Source organism: Haliaeetus albicilla, chromosome 9 (genome assembly GCF_947461875.1).
Source record: "Haliaeetus albicilla chromosome 9, bHalAlb1.1, whole genome shotgun sequence".
Classification (NCBI taxonomy): Eukaryota; Metazoa; Chordata; class Aves; order Accipitriformes; family Accipitridae; genus Haliaeetus; species Haliaeetus albicilla.
The window spans coordinates 5423015-5449513 of NC_091491.1; the positions used below are offsets into that span (position 1 = coordinate 5423015).

Below are 26499 nucleotides of genomic sequence, written 5' to 3' on the forward strand. Positions count from 1 at the left end.
CTGTTTAGGCTTCATTCCATGCCTCTAGGAAATCCAGTGGCTATGAGACAAAGGAAGCAAGTAATGGAAAATACCAGATGCCTAGGAGCAAGATTCCTCTACATGCCGCCTTCTGCTTCATCTTTTCTGTAGCTGTGAAAAACAGTGAGGAGGCTTGTCCCATAGACTACTGTATTTCAACTTTAGCAATTATTTTTTCCTCTGGACATTTTGTTAAGGTAACGGGGACACAGGTGTATGGATCAGCAGAGCTCCTACAGGAAGGGAAACTCTATACCATGAACTCTGTAATTAAGCTGTTCACAAGCACTTAAATCTTGTAGATTACTCTGTAAAAGACAGACCTACAGAGAGTTGCAGATATCTCCCTTTACAATTTCCCAAACTCTCCTGTTTTCTTCTCAAAATGTTCATTCTGTGAAATGTCAGGAAGAAACTGAGTTGCTCACAGGGCACAATTTGAAAACTATTGCTGTATGTCTCCACACATAACTGTCTGCATTTGTAATGGGATTTACACATACAGGACAGAGCAGAATGTTGTCTAACTACTTGATTCAAAGCATGAAAAATCGCCAGCATGCTGCAAAAAACCCAGCTCAGTGTTAAACACCAGCAAGGGAAAGATGATATTAATAGAGCGAGCCTAACATCTTTCCAAATCAAAGATGAAACTCCACTCTGAACTTGCTGCCTCACTATCCTTTCCAAGCTCTCATTTAAAAGTGCTTTTCGCTAAGGCCTTTCAGTATCCATAGCAATACCATTGCTTTTGATATGTTTTGCTCTTCATTTTTAAGCATTTGTAGCTGTTCTGAAGAGAGTTCAGCCCTCCAGGAAATGCATAAATGTGATCTACAGCCCTCCTGGCACACAAATGTAAATACTAATATGTTGACTTTCTGGTTCATAACCATTGTTTGAGTCCAAATACTGCTTGGACAGGTAGGATGCTTCACAGCACTAAATTTCTATGTTTTCTCAATGGGCTTGTTGGCATCATCTTATGATTTGTTTTCAAAGATGATTACCTGCTGGGGAGTGAGACGAATTTATGGATTAAGCTGCCTGCCTGACCCACGCAGAGGGTTTTAAGATGGTAGCTGGTTTTGCCACCGAAGGACATGAGCTGTAAAGGAGTCCAGATTAATAACGGTAGAAAGGGAAACCTGTCAACCCTGTCAAATTGTTCCTTGCTTAGGTGAGTTTCTTTCAATAAGCTGTAAAACCAGACTCTTTCTGGTTCAAAGCAGGGTGTTAACCAAATGTTCTGGTCACATTCCAAATCAGCTGGTTTTGTCGTGCCAAAATAAACTGTTCTTGCAGTCTCAAATACTTATATTATTTTTTAACATCCTTTATGAAACCGCTCTGCAGTTTCTGTGCAATGTTAAAGTGACAACTGCACTCTGCTTTATGAGGTGGCTGATTCTGAATAATGATGAATATATTTTCTACACTGCTCTCAACCATTTGTTAGGATGATTTTGAGGATTGGTAAATGTTTATAAAGTACCTTTATGTCTCTGAATAAAACAAAGCAAAACAAAACAAAAACTAAGTGCGACTGTTCTATCTCAATTCCATGGCATTCGCATAACTCCACGAACAGAAGCAGAGCATAGAGAACTATGCCCACTGCTTTAATGCAGGACAGATAAAGAAGAAGAAGAGGGTATGGAAGAACATACAAACAGCAAATAACTGTTAAAATAAACAGCAAAGGAATGCTAGAATCAGACCCTGAAACTGGGAATTTGTGGAGAATTAGAGGGACACACCTCCAGTTTGTATAAGACACCAGTGGCTCATAAACTTCAGTGCTGATTTACATTAGTTGAGAATTTGGCCCATAATATATAGAGCTCTTGTGGCCTATGACATTCCCAAGTGGAGGCTTGATTGTCCAAATAATGGTAAGCATGGTGCACAGAGACAAGCTTTAGAAACACCCAGGAAATTTGAAATGTGATATAAAGTTTCCTGTAAGCCTTTGTCCAAGCTGAAGGCAAGACAAGCTTTTCATTATTTAGTAGGATGCCACTTTCCTGGCTCCTTTTCTGCGAGAGAAATATTCTTGCTGGAATCCCTGCAGGTACAAAAAGATTATTCCTCTGTTTTCTGTACAAAACGCAAATCTGCTCATAAATAAGATTTTTATGGTTTCATTGTTACTGTTAGGGGATTTTTATGGGTGGGATAGGGTCAGGAAAGACTAAAGTTTGTCTAAGTAAATATTTTGGAGATGTTTGAGTTACAAAGTCTTTTCAAAAACAGAGTCCAACCTCTTTGACACTCTGTTGCTCAGAAATAGGTTTGCCTTTCCCTGATGTGCTTCACAGAGCATGTTTGTCTCACCAATCACAAAAAGCCCAATACCCTTTTCATACATGATCTTCTTTTCAATACAATTAAATTTAAAAAAGTCTTTCGCTTTTGCTTTCTGAAGCTTTGAAGAACTGTTTTTCTTACCTTTGGAGCAGGTATCAAAATAGATGTCATTTGTCCTGCTTTCAAAGTGGCTTTGCAAATGAATAGGAGTTTAATATATGCCCATCTGTTCTCAACCATTAAAAATCTTAAAGTGAATTAGGGATTTCTCAGACCTGCTGTGGAGCCGGGCTGTGAGTTTTACTCCTCTGTGTATTTGCAGTTGCTAAGCAATAATCCCAAAGGTTGCTATGTCTCTTTCCCAACTCGGAATTGCTGTAGGTTGTCTTTTGGCTTTGGCAGCCCAACAGACTCTTCTGTACTGAACTTAGATCATTGCATCACATGACTGAAAATAAAATAAAATAAAAAAGACTATGAATAGCAACCGACAACATTAAGGGCACAAATAGTCAGAGAGAGAATCCACAGGAGCCCAGCGACAGGAGGTTTACCTTCAGATTCAAGGTTCACGAACTCCAGAACTGTCGCAAGTCCATTACCAGCTGAACTGAGGACTGTATTAACCAGATGTGAGAATCTGAGAGATAAAAAAGAAATTAAATACAAACTCAATTTAAACATTTGCAGGCTCTCGTTTTTGTAAAGAACTGTGTCGCTTTGAAGCAGCCTTGCAGGAAAGGCATGTACAGCACTAATAAAGGGGGAGTTTATAGTGCCGTTTTCTTAGACTGCCTTTAAACCTGAATCTAAAGGAATGTGATGAATCACCTTTAATAACTTCTCCTATATTCTTGAAAAGTAATATGCAACACAGGGAAAGGAGAAGGGAAATGCCAAAAACATCTATGACAGCCATTCTGCACTCATTTATACTAATGTAAATCAGGTGCCTGTTCAGTGATTTCCTTGGTGTTATGCAGGACTTCCAGCTGAGAAATTTATGGCAATTTCTGCCAGGAAACAAGGTTTATCTAATGCTGTTTTTCCTTTGTATTTTGCACTGGAAGAAGCATGATATTTGGACTGCCTACCTGCAGGAAAACTGAACTGTGACTTTATCTATGGTATATGTCATTGGAACAGCTGCACGATACCCTACCCTCTAGCAAAGTATTACTCTCCATTTTATGGGACAGCTGACCTTGTTACAAAACTTGAAATGATGAGGTTTAATACAAATAACAGAATTTTTCCAAAATCTGATACAGTTACCATCAGTCACATTTGTTCTCTAGGAACTCTGGACTTTTAATTGCAGAATCAAAAATTTCTTTCTCTGTCCACTTGTTATTTATTACAGCAACCACAACACCAAGGTAAATAATTATTAATTTGTAAAACTCTGGAACTGGAAGTAGCTCTAAGTGACATGCACCCAGAGCCACAACATACACCCAGTATAACATTTATGCTGCCCTTAAAAAAAAAAGTTTAGTTTTGTTCCTAAGACCTGCCATATAAGTTACAAAGTGTGCATGTTGTGTACGGGTTTTTTACAAGGAGGAAATTTGCTCAGAAATTACAATAACAATTGTACGTTAGTGAACAGTCAAAAGCCCCAATTTTTATTTTATTTTCATACTGTCTTCGGGAAAGTAGGACACTGTAGAAACTCCTGGTGTTTGTACCCGACAATGTTTATTTTCTTCTATGTACTCCTGTACATATTTCAGAAAAATTTGTATGGTTGTAACTTCTATAGATACCTTTGGCCATCTGTGCTAAGTGTCTCTCTGAAAAAATGTTTCTTCTGGACACTCTCAATACTACTGTAACACCAAGCTTACCAGTGTAGTAGTAACATGCCATAGACACTACAATATTGACCTGATTTTAGAATTCAGTGTTTGCTTGCAGAGAGGAAATACAGCACAAAAACCCCACAAAACACATATAAGTCAACTCTCATGTGAAAAATATGCTGTAATAAAATATCATTTCTTCACTATTCATTTGAAAAAACATGTATCAGAAGGAAATATGCTCATTGCAGTGTATTTCCAAGATGTGTTGAAGTATCGTATCAATTATGTCAATAAAATGAAGCAGAAAATTAGTGCACAGGAATAATTTAAAATGAAGCTTTAAACTGGATTGTGCACTTTTTTCCTCAAAGCAGTTTGCACGTGATTAACTCCTGTTATCTCTTCTCCCAGGTGGGCTTGATTTTTCCCCTTTGCAAGTCAGGATTCTGTTGCTATTATGATTAACTTATAAAACTTTATCTTTTTCAGTATGAAACGTAAATTAGAAAAATACTCTCCCTTTTCTTACAGTGATTTTTTAACCCCCAAACAAGAGCATACAAATAGAACTTGGAAAGAAGGATCAAAATGGCTCTATTTTTATTTTTCTGGAAGTGGAATCCTGTGGGTTAAGCAAACCTTTAATCGCACCCTATTTAACTTGGCCGTTATCCCTTAATGTTTTTGCTAAGCAAAGTGTATCCTTTTATTATGCCATCAAATACTTGCACTGTTGACAAAATAATGGGCTGAATATGTCATCACAGATGTTTTGCTGGAATTGCCTCTTCTATCTTTTTTTGTTTTTCTGTGTAAGATACATTTTGGGAGCACTCTGTTGCCTTTTGCAGCTGATGCCAAGACTATGCAATAAGAGCCCTGACATGTAGTAATAATAAGTTGTGTTAGCCAGAGAAATGTTTGCAGTGTATTAAAGAAAAGAGTCAGTTTTGGAAATGCATACAAAACCGGCTCATGTATAGCTTCACATCCTTTAAATCATATATTGGGCTAAAGCTGCAGGTGCTGACCGCAGTCCTTTCAGCACAGGAGAATAAGGCCACAGGCTTCCAGTCTCTTTTTTGTACCAACCATGATGCTGTGACCACAGGCTGCCCTCTAATTGCTCTTTTCAATCAGAATACATCTGCCTTATAGCTTCCTCCTCCACATTTAAATTCTGCTGCTAAAAAACATTGCACATGCAAATTATACCTTTCTAATGGCTCAGAGAACCACTGCAATCTGTGATTATTGTAGTTAATAACTGATATGTTGGACCTTTAGCTAACTGTAGATAGCAACTCCATTATTTACTTGTGGGGTAAATGTTTTCAAAAAGTGTTTGCTGTTCAAATACCCGCAAGAGTTACAGGATATATGAAAATTTCACAAAAGTCTATTTTGGAAGCTGGTTTAAATAATAATTTCTTGATAGTAATCCCTGCATGACTGTTGCTCAAAATCCAGAATGAAACACCAGTCCCAGATGAGGGAACTGCTAGAATACTCCGGGAACTTGTAGTCTTCCACCTAGCCTCTGTATCAATGCAGGTGAATCTGAACAGAAGCTACATGTCTCGAAGCAGCCCTATAGTTGCAGGAATCCATTTGCGTGAAACAAACCAACCTAGATATTATACTTTAGAGAAAGGTGAATAGCGTTAAGATTCCTGTCATATGCCAGAGAAGAAAAAACTTTCCCATCCTCAAATGTGACTCCTGCCTCCACTGAAAATCATGACAAAAAGTTTACAGCAGTATGGCCTTGTATCTGGCTACCACCTCAACACAGTGGTTGGTAATCACAAAGAATCTCTCTTTCTGCTAAGCTTCACGATGCTTTGTATAACCAATATGTAGCCAAGCACTTCAGTTCATGCTTCTTATGTTCCCAAAACCTTCTCTGAGGGACTACAAAGTGATGCAGGATCATTTTTACCTGAAAGAAAGAAATGCTTTGCCAGGAGACAAAGCACTTCTTCAGTTTCACAGAAAATAAGACAGAAAAATGTAGTTAGGAGAACAAATACCATATTTGAGCAAAATATAACAAAAAGCATCTACAATGAATATACCAGCAAACCTAAATAATCTTTAAAATTATTGAAAACAAAAAGGTTCCCATGTGCTTCATTATATTGCTGATCCATGACGGTTTTAGTTAACATTTTACTGCTGTTCTTTCCTGAACTGGGTATGAACTAAATAAAAAGGTGACTAATATGGTCTGAGAAATATACTTTATGCAGTTTAGTTATATAGCTGGAACAAGTAGCAAATATGGATAGGAAAGAAGTTCTGCTGAAATTTCAGCTAGAGCTTTTTTCAGTAGCCACACCTAACAGCCTTACTGGTCTAGCTATGTCATTTGAAAGTGTGAAAAAATCTGGCATGTGCAACTCGCAAGCACAGAGCAGTCCTTTTCCTCCCCAAACTTGCAGCTTGCTTTATCTCTAAGGGCAAAAGGATGTCTGTATTTGGAATAGTCTTTGCCAGTCTGTATCTATTGTACAGATACACCAAAACCACGTGTATTGCAGATTTGCCCACAGAGAAGATAAGGCATTTAATATATAAATGGGAGGGACCGGACAAGAGGCTGCTCAGAAAAAGATACTGTTTTATTGGGAGGCTGTGGAATATGCAGAACTTGGGGAATACTAATTTTAAAGGGGTCTGGAAGGCATTTTCTTGACCTCTATGCCATAAATCAGATTGCGCTGCTAGCACACTTCCCATAAATATTGTGTTTCAAAATAACAACGTGATGGCTGTAAAACGCAGGACAATGACTCCTTGTTTACCTATGGGTTTTGCTTATTCTCCCCATGTGCTCGGATCCCACTGGGGGCTCTTTTGGACTCTTTCATGTTCAGGACCCTGGCTTGCTGTGCAGTGTGCTCTATAGGCTCAACTTCAGTCCCGCTTAGGGAGCCTGTCCTTCCTCCTCTCTTGTCCACAAGGAGGCAAAATGCCTCATTAGCGAGCCTGACTTCTTCATTGCAGCAAAGCCCAGCTACCAGGGCCTCCCTGCTAATTATTTTGCCTGCAGGACACTGGGGAATAGCCTGAAGAGCTGCCCCACGGCTCCTCTGGTGCTTAGATCTACAGGGGCAAAAGAGTCTCGTACAGTCCTGTCAGTCTGAGCGGCAGATGAAAGCAATATGGACCAAGTGCTCAAAAGGAATCAATGGGTTAATACACACTCTTGACAAAGAAGAGTTTGCTCTGTTTAATACTTAGACTGGCTTCTGTTTACCGTATGTAGTGTTGTCGTTAGATGCCCAAGACATTTCTCGATCTTAATTATCTCCTTGTCAAAATTCCCACGGATTTGGTAGCACCAGGCTGAAACGGCAAAACAAACCAAGCTTAATAGTATTTGGCCCTTTGTCTCAGAACCCAAACCGTCAAGCAGTATTGCATTCCGGGGATGTTTGAACGCTTTCAACGCCATGTATACATATAGGATGAGTTTTTTAGCGTTTGGGCTTGCGCATTGATGTATAAATAGGTGTTATATGCTGTTTTTATTGCAGAAAGAGTTACTATTGCCCCCTAACCCAAGGAAAAGCTACAGTACGTGAGCATTAAGGCCAAGGCTCACTGAGTACGGTGCCATACGCATTGTTATGGCTCCCAGCAGGATGGGATTCCAAAAAAACCCGTCACTTTCGCACACCAGAGCACCCTGCCAAGAGGGACATTCTGAGTGGCCGCAGCCTAGCTGGCACACATAACTAAAACTCATCTCCCGGGCTGAGAGGCCGTCGAGGGAATGACGAGACATCCCCCCCCCAACACAAGCCAGGCCCATGAGCCGTGGGCGCTGCCAGCCGGCCTCGCAGGGGCCGGGCGGTACCTCGGGAGCCAGGCGGCGCGGCAGGGGTTAACCCTGCGCGGCTGCCCGGGGGCGGCGCCGCGCTGACAGGTGGCGCATGCGCCCTGGCGCCTTATTGTGCCCGGCCGGCCCAGCCCCAGCGCGCCTCAGTCGGCGAGAGGCCGTTGGCGCGTGTGGAGCTGCTGCCCCCTGCGGCCGGCGCCGCGCCACCTCCGCTTCCCTCCCCGCCCTCCCGCCGCCGGTACTCGCTATGGAGTAAGGCCCCCCACCGCGCTCGGCCGGACGGAGAGGGCCTCCGCCGCGCCTCGATGGCTCTGGTCACGGTGCAGCGCTCGCCTACCCCCAGCGCCACCTCCAGCCCCTGCGCCTCGGTGAGTCCGACCGTCAGGCGCCCGCCCGGCGCTGAGGGGAGCGCGGCGGTTGGTGGCCGTTAGGGTCCGGCGCGCGGCGGTGCGCATGCGCGCGCCAGACCGCTCGCTTACCCCCCCCCCCCCCCCCGCCCTCCTTCCCGCCGGTCGCCGGGCCCTGACAGCTCCGTGTGGGCAGCGGCGGGCGGGTGAGGTGGGCGGCCGGGGCCGCTGCCCTCGGTCCCTGAAAACGGGGTCAGACAGCCCTGCGGGGCCCTCGCGTCGCTGTGGCCTGGTGACAAGCGAGGGGAGAGGCGGGGGTCCTGGGTGCCCCTCGGCAGGCCCGGGTTTGGGGGGGTGGGGGGTGGGGGGGAGCCGGTGGGGCTCAGCGCTCCCAGCCCTCAGGCTGCCGAAGGGACTCTGGGGCACCTCAGCCCGAGTGGTTCCCGCAGGGTCCTGGGCAGAGCCAGCCCCGATGCTGAGCCCCTGTGTAAAGGTGCTGCTGCCCCATCTGTAGCGCGGAGCTGTCTAAATAAAGCAGGCTGGTTGAATTTTGTTTTCATTGTATGTGGTGGGAGAGAGGCGGGAAGCGTGCGTGGAAGCAAACTGACATTGTTCGGGCTACTGCTGTTGTAAAATGATTTAATCTGACAGTACCCTCTGGGTATCTCCAGTACGTGGTCCTTCCTTTGCGAAGAGCTAAGATTTTATTATTTTTTTAAATTTTTTTTTCCTTTTTTTGAATGTTGCTCATAATCTTCAAGAGCCTGTGTCAAGCCCAAGACAGATACAGAAAGGTCAGATTTCAAATCTCTGGGTGAGCTGTGCAGAATGAGCAGATGTTCTCATTGCTGCCCTGAATCAGGAAGTGAGGCAGTCAGCACTAAAGACTTCTTGCTTTCCATGCTCTTTAAACTTGGGACGGGCTGTTGTTTTAGTACTTCTGTGTTGTAAAATCTTGCATGTTAACCCCTTAAACTGCTACCTACCGATTATGTGTCTTGTTTCTAATAAAACTAAGGATGAGAATGAAAACGGTGAGCTTGCTTGCACTTTCTCTATGCTTAGTTCTCAGTTAGCTTTTTTCCTTAAAAAACCTCATGCGTTGTCACACTGGTGTTATGTCTGGTTTGCAGATGTTCTGGGGGGGAAGAGTTGAAATCCCAGTTGCTTCTGTCATGGGGGGGGGATGAAAAAGCCAACTACTCTGAAAATATTTCTTGCTGCATTAGGTAACCTCTTCTGAAACTAGACCAGTTACTTGACAGGTCCTGCCTGCCCTGACAGCATTTTAGCTGTCAGAACACTTTTTTTTTTTTTTTTTTTCTCTCCCCTCCCCTCTTTCATTCCCATGTCTCTCCTAAGGTATGTTTATTTAGCAACACAGATTAATTTTGCTTATATTTCTCTGCTATAAATATTAATGTGCTGCATTACTTCAGAGGTTGCTTCCCCCTTTTGACTTCTTTACCCTTTCCACTATTCCTTTTCCCATACATTTCTTGCATTTAAGCCATCTTGTGAGAATAGGTAAGTCTTTCTTGGCATCTTACTTCTTTCTCCCAATTGGATGCATAACCCCTTCCTTTGTTAAATATTTAATATATATATGAACAATCAGTTGTATTCTGTAAGGCTTTTCCATTTGGAACAGCCAGGCTGTTTTCCAACCAATTAAATTAAATTGAAACTGTACTGATTTGTGAACACTACTTAGTTTTTAAATATATAAACAACTCCCTCCAGAGCCTGATAAATCCGGAGAATGCAGCTTTCAGTATATTTATGTTCTCTTTCTTCAATCTCATAGTACGGAGGTGTATTCTCTACCAGTGGTCTTCGTAAATTCTTGGTGCCCTATGCTAAAGTAAGTGTGTGACTGTTTTCCTGCCCTGGTTTTGGTTCTCATAATTACTTCTACTTTCTCAGACTTTTTTTGCAGTCTAAAGTGGAAATGATGTTCATTACATTCTGCCCTTAACTGCTATTGTTTGAGTACTTCTGCATTTCCTGTTATAACTTCCTAACCACACTTTAGGGTTTTGGCTGCCCTTTTGGCCTCTTGTTGGATAGCTTGGGTTGGTTGTTTCTCTTTCCTTCTGTCAGAATTTTGTTGAGCTTGTGTGTGTTCTTCCTCTGTCACAAAGTTGTCATTTCGTAATGAAAACTTTTGGTATCATTTCAGATGATGATCCTTCCTAAGCTGCTAAGGGCTTGTCAACAGCACGGTCACTGTTTTAGTCCTTAGGAAGGCTTTGGTCCTGTGAGCCTTCCACACTTGCCGTTCTTATGGATCCATGTTGACTTCAGCAGGAGGACTTGATTCTTTCAGTTTTAAGTGAAACTGGTTGAAAGAATCTGTTACAAACTGATGGTAGCTTCCTTCTATACGGATGGGTAGCTCTATCTCCAAGTTACCTCTTGAAAAGAAAGCTCATCTTGCTGAATAATTTTTATGAGTAGTATAAGGGTCTAACTTGCTTCGTGAAACCCTGCTGTTTCTGAACAAAGATTATCTGGTAACTGCTGGAACTTTGCTGTTCCAGCTTCTGGGCAAGGAAGAAGCATGTCGGTGTGCAAGCATATGGCTATGTCTAATTCTGTTTCCAGGTCACTAAGAATTTTGATGACAGAAATGGATTCTCTTTTAAATTGCTCGATGTCTCTTTGCTTTAGAGATAAACTTCTCAGACAAGGAGAAAGGGTGAAATTGATGTCCTCAAACTGAATTTTTGCATTAAGTATGCCCTATAAACAGTTATAATTGGCTCTTATGGATTCAGGGGAATAGCTGATCTGAATCACTCTGAAATTGGATGGCTTTTATTTATAGGTTTTTATCTTGTTCTCATTGCCATGGAGCATCTCATGAGCATTCATTTCAGGGTAGTTCATGCAAAGTGTTGATTATATATTCACAGCCCTCTGGTCGCTCGGTGACTTGTAAAATTCCCTTAATTGTCTGTCCAGACTTATGCTATCTGTTTGGTTTGGCCTTTGGTTATGCAGCCACTTCTGAGAAATAAGACTGCAATCTCCACTTCTATACAACAGAACAGTTGTCTTCTGATGTGCCATGTTAGGCAGAAAATGGTAGAAGGCAGGACTGTACTAAAGTGTAAAGATACCATGAGCCTGAGAGGGGCTACTTGGTGCTGGTCAAGGCCTTTGTTCATCTCGTAACACAAAATAAGATTTTTTTTTTTTTTTTTCTTCCCCCTGTCTCCTTTGTGTGTTTGGGGGGAGAAAAAAGGGGCAGGTGTTCTCTCTCCCATCCCTCAAAGAAGGTTGTTTTGGGAGGAGGAGGACTTGTGTCAAAGTGAGGGAAGGGCCCTGGAAGTATGCATCTGCACTATAGCAGGCAGGCACAGCAGTCCCATCACGAACAAAAGCAGTGAAATAAAACCACAGTGTTCACAAGTGCTACTCAGACATGCAGTCACAGCTCTGCTAGGGCAATTTAAAAAATCTAGCCTGTTTCTTCTTCTATCTGTACCCCAGATTCTTTGACCCAATATCTATGCCATATTTCCTGTCTTGCAGGACAGTAGCTTGTCAAGTGGTAGGGCTTTCCTATGCTTCCCTTCTAGCATCTTCATTTCGGTGGAAAAAAATGAAAGTGTATTTTCTTTGGGTTCTTTCTTGACAACTGTAAGATAGCGAACAGAAAGAAATCTGTATGAATTTAATTTGCTATATCCTTTGCTTTTGGAGTTTAAATTAAAAAAAAAAAGTTGCTCACTGTTGTTAACCAAAATATAACATTATAAAAAGGAGTAAGTTATTTTGCTTGGCTGTTAGTGTGCATGCATTGTTGTTCGAGGCAGTTGTTCATACTGTCCTCGTTTACATAGAAGTTTTAAGTTAGTTTGCTGCTTATATCTCTAAGACATGGAACGTCTCTCAATCTCCTGTTGGTGTTAAGCTGCAGATGTCTTACGCTATCTGACAAACATGGCATATCTCTATTGCTCACTCTGTAGCAAAAGTATGGGCACAGCAGCCACATTGTCAGGTCTAGAAACAAGCTGCAAGAAAGAATTCTAGCTAAAGCAGAGGAAAGCTAGTAAAAGGTGCCTGACTCAAAATCCTTTGTGAGCCTTGTTATCTAAGGCACTGGAAGTTGTTGGGTAACTTCAGTCATAAGGCTAGCATTGAATCTGTGTCATCATGATGATGGGAGCAGTGGAAAACTGCTCTAATACTCTTTGTAGCTTTCCAAAATACTTTTGATAATTATCTGTACTGGGAAATAATCTATTGAAACTTGTCCTTTTAAATTATTTTTATGCACAGTTCTAAAAAAAAAAAAAAAAATCTGTAATTTCTTTTAAGGGCTGTTTTTCCTTTGTCTATTACATCTCTTTCCTGACAAGTGAAGAAGCTGGGCAGGCAATCTGGCCCTGACTGCTCTCGCAGTTCACTTGTCTTCCCTACCCTCAGGGAGACAATATACTTTTATTGGAAGGGAGCGATTGACCCAGAAAGAGAGGATACGCTGCATATATTGTTATAAAATGCATAGTTTAAAAAAAAAAAAAGAAGTTTAAAGCAAATGGAAACCTAAGCCATTTGACTTCCCCTCCTTAATCCCAGGAGAACAGCTTGAGCAGGAAGCAGAGTCCTGCAAATGTGTTTGGGAGTTTCTGTCATGTTTTGCTTGAGAGCTCCTTGCTCGTGGAGCATACAGGAAATATTTTCCCACTTATTTATGGGGAAGCTAAATATAACATTTCTCTACCCCTGGTCCTGCAGTTGCTATTAAACAATGTGGTAATTGTGGGTTTACTTAATCATCGATAAGTCCAGTCTTATCTCATGTAGAACTTCTCTTTCCTTTTTTTTTTTTTTTTTTTAATAGTTAAGATCCTGATAGCTGCTGCTTGTATAGGGTTGTGGAGAGTTGATTTTTGGAGGGGACTACAACGGAGCAAGAACAGAAGCTTCTTATGAAATATTTAGTATACAGAAATGCCTGATACTTAAAGATGCTATCATCTGTTGTTTGCTGGTTTTCCTCAACTGATGTTTTTCAGGTGTAGCCATAGCTCATTCTGAAAACTGAAGTTTTCAGAGGCAGTGGACCAGAAGAATGTGCTGACTCCTGCTTTAGGCAAACTTCTCATAGTGCCTTGCAGACACCTCAATTTCCTGTGTTGCCAGCTGTCACTGTTTGGGAGATAAAACTGTTTTAGTTAGGTGATTTGTAACTTCCTCCCTATCTTTCAAACTTCTGTTGAAACCTCTGCAAGGAAAACAGGAGGCCTCTACCTCTTGTTGGGTGTGATGCTGTATTGTTAAAAGATGAAGGTTTCTATCCAGCTATACAAGACCAGGCTCTTGCATTGCAGAGAATTTTGGTATGTGTAAATGTATTCATATGTGGTGAGACTCTCCTCTTCCTAGAGCAGCTTGATGGTTAAGCTGAAGCTGCTTGGTGACAAAAGACCAATCCTTCTTTGAAGATCTGTTGTCTATTGTATACACACATGCTAGGTTCTTACAGAGATCTGCATGACATGCAAGGTCCTTTTTTAGGTTGAGAATAGTATTTGGAGCTGAGAAGGAGGATGATGACAGTTGAATTGGAACCTCACTGAGGATCATATAGAAACATTCTTAAAACTTGCAGAGTACAGGAGTCTATTTTTTGCTCTTTTTTTTTTTTAAGGGATCTAACTGTCCTTTTGTAGGATATCTCAATGACAGCTTGATTATTTTTTTTTTTAATTTCTTCCTGAAACAGCGAACCCTTTATTTGCATTTCCCAGGTATGTTTATAGTTTTTCTGAGGATTTGTACCTTACAGCCACACTGATGATGGTTAGGTTTGGTTTGTATAGTGGAGTGGTTTACTTTTTGCTGGCTTTTTTTGATGTGATTTATGAGGAATGTAAATTTGGACCTGGCTTCGACTTACTTTGACTATCAGGTCTAATATGCTGTGCTATTTGTTATTGTGCTTATTGAGCTAAGGAAGTACTGAATATAAAATACCTCTTTCGTATTGTGCTTTACATTAGATTGCTCACTCTAAGGTTTCTTTGCAAAGCTGGCAGCTACTTCTCCCGTATCCTTCCCTCCCCCCCTTTTTTTTTTGTTCTGTTTACTGGGGCATTGCTTTAGAAGTTGTCAGTTTTGGAGTATTTGTGTCTTGACCAGTGAAGTCCAGGCAAAAGAAGCTATGGTAGCTGGCCTAGAAGCTGAAGCCTGCTTTTCTTGGGGAAAGCCAAGCTTCTTGTAGTACTTTGTCAGTGTTGACCTAAAAATAGCCATTTTTAGGTTAAGAGGGAGATTCTGTCTGTGTACTTATTTCACCTCTTTCTTTTTTTTTATTCCACTGAATATGATGCCATTTGTGACATTTTAGATAAAACAATTATACAGCTCAGTTGCATCTTTCAAAATATGAAGTTAGGTTGAAACAAACCGAGTGAAATATACATTGAAGTTGTCACCTCTTGAGTTCCAGGGGTACATAAATTCTTGTGTGTTGAAAAGGAGCTTGTAATTTGAAAATGCAAATAGCCTGTGATACTGTAATAAGTCATTATCTGACCAATATTGATTCTTGCTGTTTAAGCAATGAAAGAAGGTTGAAAAGGGTAGGGTAGTGTAATATCTACAGTTACTCTGAGAGTCAGTGACACATTCACTTAAGTGGAGAATGCTATTTTGGGTGGAGACTGCCATTCAAAAAGCAGTCTGCTGGAAGTATTTTAGTGTAAGAGGGCTGCTGTTGTGCAGGGGTAATGCCTGAGGATTTCCAGTTACTGGGGAAAAAAAATCCTGAAGGATCTATAGCTGCAACTATTCTGTCTTGGGAAATGGAAAAAAAAAAAAAAAAAAAAAAGAGCCCTTGGGCAGCTTAGCTCAATGTAGCTGTTCCCTCATCACAGCCTGCAGCTCAAGGTTTCATTCTTCAGTTACAACAAACCACATCCTCATAGTACCACAGTGCAACTTCACTCTGCTGAAGCAAGAAGGCTGTCTTGCAGACTGGCTCTCAGGAACATCTGTACTCTGGAAGCTCTTGTCCTTGCAAGAAAGTACTGGACAGGAAGACTTCAGAAATGCTCTTGTACTTTTAGAGTTCAACTGACATGAAGCTTTTACTGTCTTCATATCTGACTCTTGCTGGTGCCGTTAGCAAGAAGTATGTACTAAGCTGCTGGTCTTCTGTGACTTATACTTCTTTTATATAAACTGGCCTTGCAACATGAGAACACTAGGCTTGTCAACTGCCTGTTCCAAGTCTTCAAGTTGTTTAGTTCAGCCTGTGAATTTAAGAGGAGTCTCCTCTCTGTTCCATTGATTTGCCTGAGCATCCTTTTAATTTGTTTGTTAGGTAGTGACAGTGAAGCTCGTATCTTTTGTGTAAAGGTTGGGGAGGATCTTGGAAGCAAGAGAAAGAAACAGGTGATACCTACTGGAAATAGTCAGCGATTTAAACAAGGCAGGCAGGGTTTCTTACCTTTTGGCTGGAAGCTGTTCCTCCAGAGTGCTCTGTTTAAAGGGATAAAAAATTATGAGGGCTAAAAACCATTTTTGCATTTCTGAGTTGGGCTGTATAAATTGATTAGATTGCTGTCAGTCATCTGCAGAATGTCTTATTGCAATAGTATAATATTGCAGTGTGTGTGTGTGTGTTCGTGTGTTTTAGTTGGCATTTGGATGGGCTTCTGTATGTGCAGTTTTGAATGTGTCAATAGCTTTTTGCCCAAATAGAATTGCTCTGAATATGCATCTTATCAATGTTGCTCATTGCGGGCTGATCTCCTCTCAGAAGGCATAAAACGTTGCTGTAAGATGAGTCACACAGTTAAACAGCTTGTTGCTTCCATGGTGAGACGCACCCTTACTGTGTATGCCAGCAATCGTGAAACTCTTGGCAAATACCCTGTGACATGAACTTCTTATGGCCTTGGTAAATGAAATGCCTGTGGCACTCACTGAAATGGGTTTTGCTTGTGGGTGCTTGCTGCTTTTGGGTATGCTAGTCCTCCTTTTCCTGAGGAACTCCTCAGCTGAGGCTTCATGGAAATAATGAAGTTACTGCATCAGTGTAGGCTGTTTCAAGGTGAAATTAGTGGGGAACTTAAGGCCACAGCGTAAATGTCTTGCATTGAAGTAATCAAAGACATCAGAATATTTCATCTGACCTATTTTGAAAGAACTGTTTTATCACAAATCATACCAGAGCTCAGGAGGTGGCTTGGATCCTTGAGCTTTCCACTGCTTTGCAAGTAGAGCAGTGCAGGAGATCTCTGGGAAGTAAATTCCAGAGATGTCATCTTGGGAGTTGTGCGGGTCTGAGACTTGTGATGCCAGGCTCCTTGTTGCACAGCTTACCCCTTGCCCACACCCCAGTGAGGTGAGCCACAAACAAGTCCGAGGTGAGATAAAGCAGAAGGCTTCTGAAAGGCAGAAGACCAAAACCTGACTCCTGTGTACTGTGGGTCCATTGAGTCACATATTTTCTCTATCTGGTAGGCTTTAACACACTTGCTGTAGCAATTCTCTCCTTAGGAGACAATCTGCAGGCTGCTTCTGTTAGTTTGCCTCTGACTGACTTTGCTGTGGTGTGAGTGGGGATGTCCCAAAGGGAATTTGGAGCAGGTTCCAAATCCAAGAGTTTGTTTTCCCTCTTAGAACAGATGAGAAGCAATAGGAAGTAGTTGGGAAAGAATGGCACTGGAAGGGTTTTTGTTGAGGGATACTGCATTCATTTGTTAGGTCTTGAGGCCTCCTTAGCAAAAAGGCAAAAACTGCTGAGCAAGTCTTCAACTTGTAACTGGATTAAATATCTGAAAAGTGGATTTTAATGTGGAAAGCTGGTCCTGTCACAGGGAACTGTGGTTGTCCTATTACTCTTCCTGGCTGCTACCATGTCCCTTCTGTTTTGATGAACAGAATTATTACATTTAAAATTGAAGCAAGAACTTTTAAGACTTGTTGAACTAGCTTGGTTTAGCTTCAATGGCTAACACCTGAGAAATGTGTATACTAGGATTCTTAAGAAAAAACAAAACAAAACACTACGCTTTTCATCTCTATACCTTTTAGCATGGTGATGGGAGGGAGGGTTAGGGCATATGCCTTGCATGTGTAAAATGCTTTACTCTCCAAAGGAGAGCTTTGTTGGTAGTTAGAGGTAGTCTGAGTCTTGTGCATGATGCAGGACCAACCCTTTGGCTTAATCCATCTGAAGTTGGAGTTTCCCACGAATCTCTGAAGCTACTGAATGCTTAAGAGTCCCGAGTGCCACGTTCCAGGCATTTAAAAACAAAAGCCCCTAACCTTCGCTTGCATGTGGAAAACCTGTGGGCTGCTATCCCTCTGTCTGAAAAAAATTTGCAAGGTCTTGCTCAGCCAGGAAAGGGCCAGTCCTTAGCAAACTGTCATTAAAAATACAGACCTTCTTCTGTATGTGAATGTCGATGCTTAGGAGCAGAGTAGTCAGCAGTTGTCTGTGAGATGGCCCACTTTTTGTATGGTAGCAGGCATCCTTTTGAGTCTGCTGTTTCTTTGCAGTAGTCCTGACTTCTGGAGCATCTTCTGTAGGAAACAGGGTGTCACACTGAAAATTTAGCTCATAAGTAGCTGTGGGGCAAGCAGGAAAGTGACTCAGCTCTCTGACCTACAGACAGGAGCTAAACCTAGTTGCAAGAGGAAATACTAGGTGACAAGATAAAGGTGTTTCTGGAATAAGAATTGATTCTTTTTTTGTTGTTCTTTGTTTTTGTTGTTGTCATTTTTTTGTTTGTTTTCCTTTCCACAGTTGTCCTCAAGAGTTTAAAATAGTTTAAAGACAAACAGCTCTGGGCCTGTTCTTCAGATGATGCTGTAACCACTGTATTTAAATACAGTGCTTCAAAATGTGGTTATGAAAGAGTTAACTAGCTGCCATATTATATTGTCTTCCTGGGTGAAGTGTAAACCTCGAAATGACAGCCTTCTCCTTAGCCTTTTAAAGTTGCAGAATAGTTGACAAAGACTTAATTCACTTTCTGAACAAATGTTTTTCTTATGTAACATCTAGTGAGTTTCATTACTGGGAGTTTCCTCTGTTTTTGTTTTCAGCTGAGTTGTGCTTATGTGGGGTAGCAGGCTTGTGACTTCAAAAAGCGAAGTGAAACAGGACAACTTAGGCTTTTTTGCTCTTTGTGGCATTTCTTCCTTCTTGGTAGTATTTTGGTCGCACAGCAGTTCATAGAATGTGTAAGCCTGAATTTCAACACTTATATGAATCTCCAGACAGCAGCTATCCCTGTACTGTGGGTCAAGTCTAATATTGCATAAACTTGCCAGTACAGTTGCACATGGAAATCAAATATTAATATGTTATCTCTTACTTTTTGTGTTGGCCTGCCGCTGTGTCCCTCAGCACTTTGCTGTGAGGTGGCTGGGGGTGACTGCCTCAGTGATGTGCTGGGGGTGAATTGTCTTTCTGTGCAGCTTCTGCTCTGCTCCTGATTCTTAAATAAAAGAGATTATCAGGGCAAAACAGTATGAACATAGCATACTTTCAGATCCTTCCCAAAAGTTGGGCATAGTTATATAAACTTTAAGGCAAAGGAGGCATTATCAGTTAACGTTTATAGTATGACTGGAATAGAGTTTGCATAGTCTCAGTGGGTGAAATGAATATTTTTCACATACTTTACAGATCCCTGATCTCAACTTGTGCTTCATGCTGCAAAGATAACAACTGTGCCACAGGCTTCTGCAACCTACACTTCTGGTCTTTGAAGTGGAATTTTTCTCTTTTTACACATACACCAGAAACTGCTCTTGTCTGGAGGAAGCTCTATTTAACTTAGATCTGTTAACATTGACTGTAGATGGCTGAGATAGAAACTGCCCCAAAATAACTATTTGGCTCTCTTAGGAGTGAGGAAGTTCAAACTTGACTTTCCCTTGAGAAGGGAAAAGTTTTAAATCTTTTTAGTATTCGGGGAGATGGTGGCATGAGCCAAAATAAATTTTTAAACTTCAGTAATTGCTCACATCTTGATTCTAAACTTGAGATGTGTCTCATTTAAAAAAAAAAAAATTAGAAAACAAACACAACAAACCCCACACTAAACAATACCCCCCTCCTACAAACAAACCCCCCAAAACAAAACTACTTAGCTTGATCAAAGTTTAAACTTGCAAGTTTGGTTTTAGAACAGACGAGCACAGAATGCCTTGAGCCAAAGGGGGTATGTGCAAAGATAGCTTCAGGTGAGAAGCAATCTGTATTTGTCAGAATTTAATTTGCTTGCTGTGAAGTAGGGCATCCTGGACATACTTCACTCTTTTTAAACTTTGCTTTGATGGTGAACATTTCTTTACACATGCTGAAGTTCACCGTGGGAAATACTGAAGAACCCTGAAGTGGTTGAGAGATACCAACAGGGCATTAGGGAAGAATCTTTTCAGGGGGCAGAGGATGGGAAGCGATTTGCCAGCTGACTTCTGATAGCAGTCAGTTTTGCTAACGCATAGCGTCACTCTTCTTGGCTTGGCTTGGTTTCAGTACCTCTGTGTGGTGTGGAAGCACACTGCGTAAAACGTGAGAACTTCCTGCTGTGATAAGGAACCAACAGCTCTTCCAACAGGTGCAGCCTCTAGCTGCAGTCCTGAAGACAACAGAAATGTTTGCTGTCATGGGCCTTCAATATTGTCAGCCTCAAACTGAGTATCTTGCTCATGAAGGAGTAGTGGAACAGGCCTGAGCCTGGCCTGAACCAGTTCAGAAGGCAGAGCTTTGTTTGCTGCGTTGCACTGCTATGGTAAGAGAATTAGGAGGGTAAGCTGTGTTGAAGAATCTCTAGTCCATGATGGTGGCTCTGACTGAAATGGAATAATCTTATTTTAAAGGGTGCTTTAAATGACTAAAGCTTTATAAATATTAATTTTGTTCTTTTGTTTCCTAATAAAAGGCTTTTATTCATGAAATCACTATTTATTTATTAACCTGACAAACTAATAGCAAGCTCTCTTCTTCCAGTGTATGCATGTGCCATATCACAATTCTGCTTGTCACCATAATAAGAACTTCATTCATCTGCTTTAAAATGTCATTGATAACAACCTGGCAGTGGCCCAGCTTGGAGCAAGTTAACTACAAAAGACTGCATTGTAAACCTTTCTGAGAGTACATGCTACATTAAGTCTAAAATTAAAAAAAAAAAAAAAAGACAGAGAGAGAAAAATGTGCAGGCTGGTTCAGGCTGTATACGACTGCCAAATAGCTTCAAACCTCTGAAAAAATGGAGCTCTGTATAGAGGAGTTCTGGCTGAAAATGGGATAGTTCGGAATTAAGGGTGCATTCTGCTCACTTCAAACCTTTGAGGTACACTGAATTTATAAGCATCTTAAAATGAGAGGGAATGTCTTACTGAACACAGGCAGCTAAATAAGAACTTGTACATGTAAGGATCTTATTTCCTTTAGTATCTTCCTTCTTTGACTGAATGCCCAGCATAAAAACTACGGTCTGAAAATACGTCATAAGCCTCTGGGAGTTAACCACCAGTAATACTGTGAGGTAGTTTGTCTCGGTTATAATAACCTTCCCTGACCCCAGCTGCAGTCTGTACACCAAACGTATTTATCCACCTGTAGGTTCACACAGTGCAAGCAGGGTGTCTGTCACACGCTGAAGTTCAAGTGCCTGGTCTGTCTGCCACCTCCTCTGGAGGTATCTTGAGCTGCTCATTGCTCTGGCAATCCTGTATATCGGGCTTCATGTCCATGGCAGTTTGGGGCTTCTTGCCTTTGACTGTCCTGTTCTTAAAGCTATTACAAATGAAACTTGTAGCCTGCATGAGGGTGAACTGAATTGCTCTTGAAACAGATGCAGAGCTTGCGGACTTCTTTGAGAGAAGCTTCCAGGGATCTTTAAAATGGGCCCTGCCCTGTGCTATATATGAGGGCTCTGTGTTTTCATACAGCCCCTGCCTAAACTAGCTAGTCTCACTGAACAATTTAACAGTTGAGCAGAACATGAAGGTTTAAGGCATCTTCATCCAAGGTCTTCTGGGAGCAGTGTAAGCATGCAGTAAATTACCATTGTTCTCATCCTACATTCTAGAGATGTAAAAGGCTCAGGCAGTGTGGTGAAGGGCTTGCTCAGAACTGATGGGTGTACAGTCTGATTTCTTAACGGAATGGGGACTGCAAGAGTCTTTAAAAAAAAAAAAGCTACAATTTCATGCTGCTTCACTTCTGTGGTTTTTTTGTTTTGTCTCTTTCTTAAGTATAGTGTATGGACAGCGCCATGGGTTAGGGAACACTTCAACTTCATCTTCAGAGACTTTTCGTATGTAGCCTTCTACTGAAGTCAATGGGCGTGGAGGTAAGCAGTGCTGAGTGCTTTCTGACAACATCACTACCACCCACTCTGTAGCCTGATGCACACAACACTCCTTGTATTTGAGCATTGTTTTTCTCCGAAAAAGTCGCATGCAGTTGCACAATGAAGACACTGCTTATTTGTGTAATGCAAATCTATTCCTACTTGTTGGTACAAAGTGCAAGCAGTGGGCATCAAAGTGCGGGAGACTTCACCGATACTGCATGAACACTTGCCACTGAACTTCAGTGACATCCCTGTATTAAGTCAGAATAAAAGATGGCTTCACAGTTGGACTGTGAGTGAGTGGGATTTGAAGGTAGGGATGAATGTTATCACTTGAAGCATTTGTGCTACTGATGCTCAACACCTTTTGCCCTGCTATTGTTTGTTTGTTTATGTATTTTTACAACTGCTGAGTTTAGTGTCCCTCAATGGTTAATCATTTTATCATGAGCCAGTCAGAATCAGTGAGAGTTTCCTGTTTCCTTGTCTTTCTGTTGATTTCCTTTTCTGTTGAAACAACTTTCTCTGTTGAAACAACTTAGTTGCTACATTCTTCAGTTTCCATCTAGTGGCTTAAAGCGGAGGGAGGGGGAAACTGTCCCAAATGGCCTGATATTCTCACAGAGATATTGACAGCTGGGTCTGGTGACTAAATTGTTATAATAAAACACAAATTCATTAGTTGATGCTGTTGAAATCCGCTGACTTTTCTGTACTCCTAATAGAAGGCTTTAAAATATCCAGCTGCAGACTGATCCTCTCCAAGCATGTGACACTGACATCAGTCCTAGAAGTGAGGCATTGAACTGGCTCCAAAAATGAGCTCATCGGGTGATATTCAATACACTGATTTAGCAAAATATTAGCTAATTGGATTACATGGTCACCTGTACATACTGTTTGAAAGATGGGAATTCATTCCAATTTTAACTGCTGTGATTCCAGGTATCAGTGTTATAATCGTAAGATCCTTTTGATAGGATGCTGTGTTCCCACTGTATGTTGGGAGCAGGGCTTGGCAGAGCCCATCTCTAATTGCCACTAATTTGCTCCAAGATTTGCCGGTTTCTTTGCTTTTCTTCTCCCTGCACCCCTCCCAATAAGCTATAGGGAATAAGAGTTTGGGATTCAGTTGTTAAGCCATCCCTCTAAAGCCACTCATAAAACTTGTTTAATTTTCTTATGGCTCTCTTGACTTGTTTCAATGGCTGCATAAAAACATAACTATGTCCTTTCCCAGGAGTCTGGATAGTGGTTCATCTTCAGCTTGACCTGCCATCCAAAGCAGAGTGACTAGTCATGACCAAAATAAAATTAAACTCTGGCAGAACCATCCTGGAGGCTAGTTACTATGTGCATAAGCTTCCACCCCTTCTGTAGCTTGACATCAACAGTAACTGCATACTTCCTCTTACGACCCACACACAGAGTGTGCATTCGGGCAGCACGTCAGAGTGATGGTGGCCCTGAATAAACACACTTGCCCATTATTTTGTAGACTTGAAGAAATTCTGTATTTACCTGTAATTACAGTAGGAGTATGTTCTAGATGCTACTGTCCTAGCATCTCAACATATGCCTGATTATTTATTTATTTGAAACATGGGCATAAGAGAAACAGTATGTTAGAAGAAGGGTTCATGTGACTTTGTGCAGAAACGTTGTTGTCTCCCTCCCCCCACCCGTTATTTTCTGCCTGTTATTGCACATTACAGGATTGTTTGGTTTGGATGCTGTTTCTTGCTGAATAGAAGTCTTTATTGAGCGAGCCATAACGTTGCTCTTTTCTTTCAAGAAATACTGCTGCTAACTTAAGACAGAGGAAGATGCTGTATCTTACAGGGCTGTAACAATGTTGTCTGAATTGTGATCTTTAATTGTGCAACTAAAGAATTATACTGTGAAAAACAGAATGGAAAAACTGCTGCTGATGTATACAGAAAGTTGAGGTGACGAGAGGCTCTTAAGAGAGATAGGAAGAACTCTGTTCCTGCAAGAGTAAATGATCCCTTAGAGTAGCCAAGGAGGCTGGTTGATGTGAACTCTGTGCAAAGTTCAGTGGAGAGTGTGCTCTGATGTCCCAGGTGATACTGTCTCTTCCTACTTCTTGTTTACAAGAAGCTGGCATGTTTTCAGAATAAGCTTCTGAAACATACTTGGTGGGGAGGAGGATTGGGATGGCAAAATACTTGCCTGCATCCAGAAAGTTAGCTACAGCAGTAACTATTCAAGTTGGCTTAATGGCTGCTGCCTGCTTTTGGTTAACTTTGGGAATTGTGCTGGTGAGAAGTGAGGTCTTGGGGTAGGACTGTTTAGTCGCCGTTGTGCCTCAGCACATGCATTCTGCAGCAGCAGTTCAGTAGCATACTTCAGATGCTGCCTCTGCAAAATGATGAAATAAACTTCCGCTTTTCCCAATAAAATGGCTGTGGTACACACGTCGCTTAGTTGTTTTCGTTCATCTTTATTTAACAATAGCAAGAGTTGTGCAGAATACATGTAGGGTATGCAAATGGAGAACTGACCCCCATCTATCCTCTGCTGTTAGAGGGCAGGAGGAGGTGGGGAGAGAGGGAAAGGAGGAAAACAGCTTTGCCCGTGCCTGTTTTGATACTGAAGAGCTTTCCAGTGATTTGAGAAGGGGGTGGGGAGAGAACCAGATGCTCTTAGGAAGTTCATACCATTGTTAATAATGTAATTCACAGATGGTGGTGAAGGCCTTGAAGAGGCTTTCATGCAGTACTTATGCTCTGTAATAGACAGATCATCACATAAGGGCTCACAAATAGAGATGACTTAATCCCAAGGATAAGTCTACAGTGATCTATTTGGTAGTGGCCCTGCAGATCATTGTAACATTTTTAAACAGTTAAGAGCCTTCAGGATCCCTGAGCGTTGAGCACTGCTCCAGGATTGGACCAATCCCTAATTAAATTGTTGGGATAAAATGTTAGTATAGCTTTGAAACTTTTCCAGTGAAAGTGGCTCTTATGAAATAAGAAACAAGTTCCTTTGTCCTGGTACAGAAATCAATACAGATAGAAGTGTGAAAGTCAGTTTGTACAGTGCCATCTTGTTAAGAGGCAGTTCTGCTTTTATTTCCATTTACCTGATTGGAGTTTGAAGCAGACCTTGTATGTGTTCTCTTCTGAATAGCTGTCAGTCCTTCTTGACAGCTAAGGAGAGGGATTGTGGGTTGCATGTCCTCTTGCTTTTTGAAAAAGTAGTCACTCTTACATATAAGCTTTATAGCAAATGAACAGGCTGCTGCTCTTCAAACATGCAGAATCAGAAAAGTTTTAGCTCAGGTCTATGCAATTAAATTCAAATATTTGTATCTTTGTGAGAGGCTTATTGATAAGGTCTTCACTGACTGCTGGTCAACTTTTTTATTGACTGTAAGCTATGTAACTAAAAGTATATATTAGGAACTTTAAGCAATACTAGCCTATATGGTAGCACTAGCAATCAAAAGTTTCAGATAACATGAGAACTGATCTTTGCTTTGTTGTTCGCTGCTGTCTTTTCAAGTGTAGCTCCTCCCTTCCTAAGAGGTGTTTCCATAATGTTTTTTTATTATTCTTAACTTTTTCAAGTTTAAATTATGTTTAGTAAATTGGCTTCTTGTGATGTTTGTCATGTGATGGTTCATGAGCCCTGAAGAATGTGCTCCTGTGACTTCAGCCATGTATTTGCCCATACCAATGCAGGCTGTATCATGTGTTCTTGTTGGTCTTGCATTTTGAGCTAAGCAGTGAAGGGGGTGGGGAGTAGAAAAAAGGGGGCTATTTCAGGGCTAAGCTACCAGAAATTCTCAGACTGCTTAATTTGTGACCTTGTTCACTAGTTAAATACAATCCAGGATTTTCTACCTCTTCCATATTTTCACAGAAGTGTTTTCTGCATTAGAAGCTGGTTTGTTTGGTGGTTTGGGTTTTGGTTTTTTTTTTTCCCCTTGCTATTGTCTTTAAAAAACAGGGGAAAACCCACCATGCTTTGGTAAAAGAAATATCTTGAAATCTTGAGGGAAGAGATTTTTTAGTTTTTTAAAATTTATTTTTTTTTTAGACCTTGGTGAGGGTTGTGTGCTTTAACCAAGAAAGCTGGAAATTATCTACTCTCTTTCACATTTTTGCATATATCAACTGTGGCATCTGTAAAGCAGTATCCTTATTACTGTAGTAAAATGAACAAAGTTGAAATGACCATATCTGTGCCAAGAGTTTACTGTTTCTCCTCAATGGCCAAAGTTTTTCAGCACTAAAGTGCTGTTAGTGAACCTGCATACATCTCCTGTCCCACTGCTGGTGTGTGATGTCTGTGTCCATTCCACCTCTGCACAGTGGAAGCTGAGCCCTCCCAGGGCTGAAGACTGACAAGGTCAGACTTCATATTAGGTTTGTTTTAAGCAGTGCTTTCAAGCATTTGGGCATCCTTCTATTTAATTTCCTTCCTTGGCACCATATAATACTGGTTTTCTATGGATATGTGCTGCTACTGCTGTTCAGTCCTCTGTGTTTATCCCCCCTGCCCCCCCACCCCGCATTTGATACAGCAACTGCTGTTGGGTCTAAATCAGTGTTCTTAACTCTCTGAGATCAAGGCTTTACAGGAGAGATGACTGTCAGCTAAAGTTGTTCGGTGTCGTGAATTTTCTGCATGTGGATGCCCTGACAGTAAAGCTGTCCATCTTTAGTAGCCTTCATTTTTCAGCAGATGGACTGTGCTCTGGAGTTCACATACTATTAAGACTTCTTTGTACTTTTTATGTCTGCGTGGGCTAATGCATTTCTTTAGATTTGAATCTAATATCAAAA

The 26499-nt window shown here is 41.4% G+C and overlaps 2 protein-coding genes across 2 annotated transcripts in view; one reads left to right on the forward strand and one right to left on the reverse strand.

Annotated features, from left to right (window-relative positions):
* Nucleotides 1–8207, reverse strand: part of EFCAB5 (EF-hand calcium binding domain 5) — a 43044-nt gene extending 34837 nt beyond the window's left edge. Inside the window, exons 1-3 of the mRNA XM_069791142.1 lie at nucleotides 7402–8207; nucleotides 2886–2971; nucleotides 2607–2779 (exon numbers count right to left, since the gene is read on the reverse strand). The gene's annotated coding sequence lies outside the window, so the exon portion shown is untranslated. The remainder of the gene's footprint in view (nucleotides 1–2606; nucleotides 2780–2885; nucleotides 2972–7401) is intronic.
* Nucleotides 8063–26499, forward strand: part of SSH2 (slingshot protein phosphatase 2) — a 104985-nt gene continuing 86548 nt past the window's right edge. The window contains 2 exon segments of the mRNA XM_069791141.1: nucleotides 8063–8089; nucleotides 8091–8354. Coding sequence (XP_069647242.1) covers nucleotides 8081–8089; nucleotides 8091–8354 — 273 coding nt within the window. The 5' untranslated portion in view covers nucleotides 8063–8080.